This window comes from Chlorocebus sabaeus, chromosome 6 (genome assembly GCF_047675955.1).
Source record: "Chlorocebus sabaeus isolate Y175 chromosome 6, mChlSab1.0.hap1, whole genome shotgun sequence".
NCBI lineage: Eukaryota > Metazoa > Chordata > Mammalia > Primates > Cercopithecidae > Chlorocebus > Chlorocebus sabaeus.
Genome location: NC_132909.1, coordinates 52,160,054 through 52,168,056, shown reverse-complemented (window position 1 = coordinate 52,168,056; position 8,003 = coordinate 52,160,054). Strand labels below are relative to the sequence as shown.

Below are 8,003 nucleotides of genomic sequence, written 5' to 3'. Positions count from 1 at the left end.
AGCTACTTGGGAGCCTGAGGCAGGAGAATGGTGTGAACCCAAGAGGCGGAGCTTGCAGTGAGCCGAGATCACGCCACTGCACTCCAGCCTGGGTGACAGAGCAAGACTCTATCTCAAAAAAAAAAAAAAAAGAGAAACCAAAAAACCTCTTATGTTTACTTAAAAGACATGATTTCATCACACAGGCTGGAGTGCAGTGATGCAAAAATAGCTCACTGCAGCCCTGAGCTCCTGGGTTCTGGAAATCCTCCTTCTTCAGCCTCCCCAGTAGCTGTGACTATAGGCATGCGTAACCACAACTGCCTAATTTTTTTAGAAATGGGGTCTCACTATGTTGCCCAGGCTGGTCTCAAACTCCCAGCCTCAATTGATCCTCCTGCCTCATCCTCCCAAAGTGTTGGGATTTGAAGGCATGAGCCACTGTGTCTGGCCTTATTTTGTTATTATTATTATTTTTTTAAGACCAAGTCTCACTTTGTTGCCCAGGCTGGAGTGCAGCTCATTGCAACCTCCACCTCCCAGGTTCAAGGGATTCTCCTGCCTCAGCCTCCCAAGTAGCTGGGACTATAGGCGTGAGCCATCGCATCTGGCTAATTTTTGTATTTTTAGTAGAGATGAGGTTTCATCATGTTGGCCAGGCTGATCTCAAACTCCCGACATCAGGTGATCTGCCCACCTCGGCCTCCCAAAGTGCTGGGGTTAGAGGCGTGAGCCACTGCGCCCAGTCTATTATTATTATTTCTTTTAATGAAGGGTCTGACACTGCATTTGAAGAAATTTTATTAACTGGGTATGGTGGTGCACTCCTGTAGTCCCAGCTACTAGGGAGGCTGAAGCAGGAACTCCAGGCTTGATCCTAGGAGTTCCAGGCTGCAGTGAGCTATAATTGTGCCCATGGAACTCCGGCCTGGGTGACAGAGCACAAGATCCCAACTCAAAAAAGAAAAGAAAAGAAAAGAAAAGAAAAGAAAAAGAAAAAATAAATTTTATTATCAGATAGGATTTGGCTGAGTCTCCTAGAGTCAAATGTGGGGATGCCCCGCCCTTGGCATTGTCCTTGACAACTTTATTCCACTCTTACACTCAACTCCTCAGTAATTCTGTCTGCTGCCTCCAAAATCTATCTAGAATCCACTGGGTCTGGGCTTAACTGGAATCTCCATCATTGTTCCTGTGGCTCAGTGCAGCCCCCCTTCAGCTTCTCTGGCTTTCACCCTCTGATGGAGGCCACAAGACGCCTGTGATCATCTGAATCAGGGTAAGTCCCTCCTCAGCTTAGAACCTTCTATGGCTCCCACCTCACTCAGAGCAAAAGCGAAGTCCTCCATGTCACCCACAAGGTCCTTCGGGAACTACTCCTTCAGCTCCTTATCTCCTCCCATTCTCCCCCTCCATCCCTGCTCCAGGCACACCCGCATCCCTGCATTTCTTAGAACACACGGGCACATTTCAGCCTCAGGGCCTTTGTGCATGCCATTCCCTCATCCTGAAATGCTTTTTCTTTTGGTCTTCCCAGGACAGAAGCCTCAGCTCACATCACAAGTCACTACCTCTGCAGAGAGGCCTTCCCTGACCACCACTGCCATCTCTGTCGTGTGTCGCTGGAATCATCTCCATTATTTCATCACCGAGTTCTTTTCTGTGATCCCAAGCAGAACGTCAATTCCACGAGGACACAGATTTTTGTCTGTTTGTTCACTGTTGTGGGGTGTCACTCCATAAATACATTTCCCTGCATCTTTCCCGACTGCACCTTCAGCTGCATTTCCTACAAATTCCTTTATGTAAAAAGAACAAGTGTGTAAAACTTGGGAGAACAGTCGTGAGCCGAGGATGTCAGTCTGCAGCCGGTTCTGGTACCAGAGTCCGGGCGGCTGTTGGTGCATCAGGGCTGCCTGTGATGCCGCTGGTGTCCAGCCCGTCGTGCTGGGGCGACGAGCGCTCCGAGCGGCTGAAGCTCCCATCCAGGCCCGGGGGCAGGCAGCGGCGCAGGCCCCCGGAAACCTCAGCCGCGCTTTCCGACTTCTGGGAGCCACCCAGGCCTCTGCCGCAGGAGTGGCGGCCGCAGCAGACGAGGCGCAGGATCGCGTAGCGCAGGTCGCGGTTGGTAAGCGTGTAGATGATGGGATTCAGAAGTGAGTTGGCCATGGCCAGTCCCAGGAAGGGATCAGCCTGCAGGAGTACAGGACAGGCTCGCGCCGGGCACGCCACGTCGAGCAACAGCAGCAGGAAGAGCGGGCCCCAACATGCCACAAAGGCCAGAAGCACCACGCTGAGCGTGCGCAGCAAGGCCAGCGAGCGCGGCTTGCGACGCGCGCGGGTCGAGGTGGTCCCTGCAGTCCTGGGCCGCGCCCGCAGGCGCCGCGCGTTGGCGCGCACCTGGCAGTAGATGCGCGCGTAGAGCGCACAGATGGCGGCCAGGATGCCCACGAAGGCGAGCACGCAGAAAAGCACGTAGGCCTTGGCGTAGAGCGGCAGGACAGTGGAGCAGGCGTCCAGGCGACCCAGGCAGTTCCAGCCCAGCGCTGGCAGGAGCCCGAGGAGCAGCGACACGCCCCAGGCCGCGGCCGCCATCGCTATCGTGCGCCCCCGACTGGAGACGGGTGCGGGCCCCTTGCGCGCCATGGTGAGGCTGCGCTCCAGCGCGATGGCCAGGAGGCTCAGCACCGACGCGGTGAGTGCCACGAAGACGCCTCCCTCCCGTGCGAACCAGAGCGCGGGCGACAGTCGCAGCGTGAGCGGCCCCGACAGTAGGATGTTGGCGGCGTAGGCGGCGCCTGCCAGCAGATCCGACAACGTGAGGCTGCCCAGGAGCAGGAACATGGGCGCGTGGAAGCGCGGGTGGCGTCCAAGCACCAACAGCACGGCCAGATTCTCTAGCACGATGAAGGCGCACACCGCCAGGCACACCACGGCGTCGGCGCGCAGGCCAGCACCGGGCTGGTAGCGCGCACCGCGGAGCTTGCCGGTGTAGTTGTAATGCAGGACGATGACCTCGCTCACCGGCGCCGGCCGCAGCAGCCCCGACTCCATGGGCCGCGCGCCCCAAGGCTGTTGGAGAGGCAGGATACCGTGTCAGGCCGGCTAAGCCGTGGGAAAGGGGCCCTACCCCCTGACCATCACCCCACACACATGGGGTCCAAGAGGAGTTCAGGATGGAGGGATAAAGTCCGTGGAGACAGACGTACACATAAATAATATCACAAGGGGGCAAGGTGACATACCAAAAAAAGGGACATTAATAACACAGGCATGGCTGGGCGCGGTGGCTCACGCCTGTAATCCCCTCTTGTAATCCCCGCCACGCTCAGCCTGAGGCAGTGGCTCACGCCAGGGAGGCCGAGACGGGCGGCTCACGTGGTCAGGAGATCGAGACCATCCTGGCTAACACGGTGAAACCCCCTGTCTCTACTAAAAACACAAAAAATTAGCCAGGCATGGTGGCACGCGCCTGTAGTCCCAGCTACTGGGGAGACTGAGGCAGGAGAATCGTTTGAACCCAGGAGGTGGAGGTTGCAGCGAGCCGAGATCGCACCCCTGCACTCCAGCCAGAGTGGCAGAGCAAGACTCTGGCTCAAAACACACACACCCCATACACACACACACACACAGCTGGGTGTGGTGGCTCACTCCTGTAATTCCAACACTTTGGGAGGCTGAGGCCCAGGAGTTGGAGATTAGCCTAGGCAACATAGGAGGACCCTGTTTCTACAAAAAAATACAAAAATTAGCCGGGTGTGGTGGTGTGTGCCTGTAATCCCAGCTACTCGGTGGGAGTCTCAGCTGAGGTGGGAGGATCACTTCAGCCCGAGAGGTCAAGGCTGCAGTCAGTGTTGATTGTGCCACTGTACTCCAGCCAGGGCAACAGAGCAAGACCCTGTCTCACACACACACATAAAAGCAGGGAGTTCCAGAGACACACAGAATGCACACAAACACAACACACACAGAAAGAGACACACTACAAGGGCAAAACACACAGTCACACACCATCAGGGAAACCAAAAAATACATCATACAGGGACAGAGCGACACAGGCAGAAAAACACAGCGACCAAAATTCAGTCACACAAATACGGGGTCTCCCACCCAGTGGCACAGGCCACAATTTCACAACCTCCACTCACACTAGCCTGGGGCCCAGTGCACCACACTGCACACTCTTGTCTCACTGCACACAAAGCTTTTTCCTGCCAAAACCCCCTCATCCACCCAAAAACCCCATGAGAAAGTTGCACCTTGGCCAGGCACGGTGGCTTTCGCCTGTAATCCCAGCACTTTGGGAGGCCGAGGTGGGAGGATCACTTGAGCCCAGGAGTTTGACACCAGCCTGGGCAACATAGTAAGACTTCATCTCTACAAAAAAAATTTAAAAATTAGCCAGGTGTGGTGTTATGCCCCTATAGTCCCAGCTACTCAGGAGACTGAGGTGGGAGGATCACTTGAGCCTTGGAGGCCGAGGCTGCCGTGAGCCATGAGCGCACCCCTGTTCTCCAACCTGGGCAACAAGAGCGAAACTCCCTCTCAAAAGAAAAAAAAAAAAAGGTTGATTCTATTCACTCATTTTACTAAGGTAGAGCCTGCGGACAGAAGAAAGGATCCACAAGAGGCAGACACTGCACTCCAGCCTGGATGACAGAGCAAGACTATCTCAAAAAACAAACCACCATATTTTGATGGAAACATATAGCATGTATACTTTTCTGGACTCAATTTCTTCACTCAGAATAGTAATATTGAGTTCCCCTGATGTGATTGTTATATACCAATATTATATGTTATATACCAATATACTCTTATAGAGGGGCACACATGTCATTAAACTATGATAACATTCCTCACCTGCCTCTGTGCCCTTATTAATCCCCACTTCCTTTAGTCCTAATTTACAGATGAGAAAAGTGAGGCTCAAAAGAAATGCTTCGTATCCAAGCAGGTGCAAAGGTTTCCATGCTCCCACACAAACATCCAGGCACAAACAGTCCCCACGCAAGTCCGAATGAGAAAACAAAGGCCTGGGGAGGGGAATGGATCTCTTTTGCACAAAGCAGGGACGCGGACATCCCAGAGAGCTTCAGTCACACACACAGAATCAAGGCAGGCAAATACAGACAGGCAGGAAGTCACTGGCTCACCCATGCTTGAGGTGGGGAGCCCGAATACAGGGAGACAGTTACACATGCTCTAATGGGTAGGCCGCCCCCATAGGCCCAGCTTGCCCGGCAGCAGGACTGAAGTATGGAAACTTGCAGTGGTCCGGCCAGGAGCGGGTGGCCAGGGGATTCCAGCCACCTTCACCCCATATCCCAGGTTCTGCACCCAGCTGGGGCGCTCCCAGCTTCCCTCTCCCCAGAGGCCTCCAGAAAAAGTTCGGGGAATTCCCTGAAAGGAGTGGTGCGCCTTTTTAGACCGGGAAAGTGGCCGCCAGGGCGACCTCCTCCAGGTCAGGCCCAGCCCCGCGCCCCCAAGGGCCTCCAAGGGCCCCCAAGGGTCCAGTGCCGTCCACTCACTCTGAGCCCTGGTCGTGCGCCCCCCGCAGTCGCGCGCCCCCCGCAGTCGCGCTGCCTTCAGCCGAGTGAGGGGACGCCGCTCCGGGGGCAGGGCTGGAGCTGGCAGGTGACGGGGCGGGCCAGCGAAGCAAAGGGCCGGCGGTCGCCAACAGTTGTCCCCTCCCCTTGGAGCCCGGGCGCTCAGCCCATGACTGCCAGCCTGTGCCACTCGCCGCGGCACCGGAGCGCGCCCCGGCGGCGACTGGCACAGGCGAGCCCTCAGCTGCCCCCTCCGGGCCTGGGCTGTCCTCCCAGGAACGCTCCATCACGGTGGGAGGACTCGGAGAGGCGGGAAAGGGAGGGTTCTGCAGCAGGGCGGTCGCAGCCTGAGCCTCTTCTCCCCAGCAGAGGGGTCTCCTCTGTCCTGGGTGTCCGAGTACTGCACCCTCCCCATTGCCCACCCACCTGTGAACTGAGCTCCCTGGGCTGCACGCCAAGGACGTCCCGTCGATGGTTCGGAGGGTCTTCAGTGGATTGCTTAGCAGGAGTCTTCAGTGGGGGCCACCTTAGCCTGAGTCCTCTCCCACCAGCAGATAGGTCCCCGCTGCTCCCGGGCACAGGCCCCTCCCAATTTCCCGCTCCCGCCCTCGGCTCAGGGCGAGTGGGGGTGGGGCAGGCGCGGGCAGGATTGTGATGGGAACTTGCCGCTCCTCAGATAAGGAGGGTCTGTCCCGCCCCACCCCCTGGATTCCGTGTTCCCCCGACCGATTCTTTCCCACTCTTATCGCTGACGACAAAGTGATTTACTCATTAATGGTGTTTCTGGGCTGTGTCCTTACCAGACAGTAAACCCCACCAGCCTAAGAATTTTTTTTCTTTTCTTTTTTTTTTTTTTTTGAGACAAGATCTCGCTCTGTCGCCCAGAGCGTAGTGCAGTGGCATCATCATAACTCACTGCAGTCTCAACCTCCCCGGCTCAAGCCATCTCAAGCCATCCTCCCATCTCAAGCCATCCTCCCATCTCAAGCCATCCTCCCATCGCAGCCGGCTGAACATAGCTGCCGGGACTCCAGTCGCTTGCCACCATGCCCAGATAATGAATGAGTGTCTCCCTCACTTCCTCTGTATCTCTCTCAGGAGGATCTCAGAGTCTCTCGCCTGCGTGTCTCTTTGTCTCTGCGTGTCTCTTTGTTGCTGTTTGTGGTACTCTCCCACGCCTCTCCCAGGCCACTGCTCCTCCAACAACCAGTCCCGCTGGCCTCGAAACGACCCCACCCCCACTTCCCAGGAGCTTCCAGACGGTCCCAGCGCTTCCACCCTGAGATTCAGGAAGGGAGGCTGGGTCCCACTGCTGCGACCTTCTCCAGGACTGTGCCCTTTGCCCCTGATGCTTCAGGCCCTGCTGGCCGCAGGTGGGGGCGGGTGAGGGCGGCCCAAGAGAGATGAGCCAGAGGCTGAGAATAAGAGTGGATCGGGGATGCCCTTGTGGGAGGAAACTCAGGGGGCACTCAGGCCAGGTCAGGCCCCCATGTAGCCCCTTGGGGGTCCCAGCCCTCCCGCCCCCGCTGTTCCCTGGGTGGGCAGGATCTTTCCTGCCTGCTCTGCTCAAAGACACAGCCAATGGGACATGCAGGGTGGGACAGTGTTCACCCTTCGGTGCCAGGTTCACCACAGTCCTGTGAACCAAGTCAACTCCAATAGTGCCCACTGGGATGAGCCCTGAAGATCTCCCAACATGGCTGTGCCTGGCACCCAGTAGGTGCTCAATAAATGACCTCCTTCTGTAAAGGGGAAACCGCACCCCAGGGTGGGGAGGTGGCTGCTTCACACCTCCCAGGCGCCAATCTCACCTCTCTCGAAAATGAGGCTCTTCCGGCTGTGGGTCCCGGGCGCAGCAGCCTGCCTCTCCCGCTGCCTCCCTGCACTTCCTTCCCACGAGTTGGGACCCTGGGGACTCAGGCTCCAGGATCTCGACAGATATCGGGAGTCCCATCCCTAACTGCCGGTCCACAATCCTGGCCACAGTTCTTAAAACTCAGATCACGTTTCTCTCCTGCTCCAAAACTCAGATCACGTTTCTCTCCTGCTCCAAACCCCTCCCGTGGCTCCCTGTGTTTCTCAGAGTAAGTGATCAAGTCCTCAGTGAAGACCCCACAAAGACAAGGCCATGTGCTGTCCTGATCTGTCTCTTTCTGTTACTTCTGTGCCTCTCTCTGCTTCACTCTTCTTCTGCCTGCCGGGCTCCTCCGAGTTCCACACACACTTCAAGACTTTTGAACTTAGGGGCCAGGTGGCCTGGAGCACCCTTCTCCCTACCCCTTCCCAGCTGGTTAGCTGGTCACCTCCTCAGAGAGGCCTTCCCTGATCTGTCCTTCATCTCAAATGACAGTTGGCATTATCTGAAATCACTTTGCTTTATTTTATTTTATTTTATTTTGTTTTATTTTATTATATTTTTGAGCCATAATCTCTCTGTATTGACCAGGCTGGAGCACAGTGGTGCGATTTGGGCTC

At 56.3% G+C, this 8,003-nt stretch overlaps 1 protein-coding gene across 2 annotated transcripts; it reads right to left on the bottom strand.

Moving 5' to 3' along the window:
- Positions 1–763: 763 nt before the first annotated feature.
- Positions 764–6,247, bottom strand: S1PR5 (sphingosine-1-phosphate receptor 5). Of its 2 annotated transcripts, none has more exons than XM_007995231.3 (2): positions 5,955–6,247; positions 764–3,051 (listed from the first exon to the last, which is right to left on the bottom strand). In XM_007995231.3, the coding sequence occupies exon 2, from the start codon at positions 3,031–3,033 to the stop codon at positions 1,837–1,839; it is 1,197 nt and encodes a 398-aa protein (XP_007993422.1). In that variant the 5' UTR covers positions 3,034–3,051; positions 5,955–6,247; the 3' UTR covers positions 764–1,836. The 2 variants fall into 2 exon arrangements, with proteins under 2 accessions (XP_007993422.1, XP_007993423.1); XM_007995232.3 differs by lacking the exon at positions 5,955–6,247 and adding an exon at positions 5,511–5,936.
- Between the last annotated feature and the right edge of the window lie 1,756 nt (positions 6,248–8,003).

What these genes read in the sequence shown, in the direction of transcription:
- S1PR5 (XM_007995231.3), bottom strand. Translation starts at nt 3,033, where the DNA reads ATGGAGTCGGGGCTGCTGCGGCCGGCGCCGGTGAGCGAGGTCATCGTC.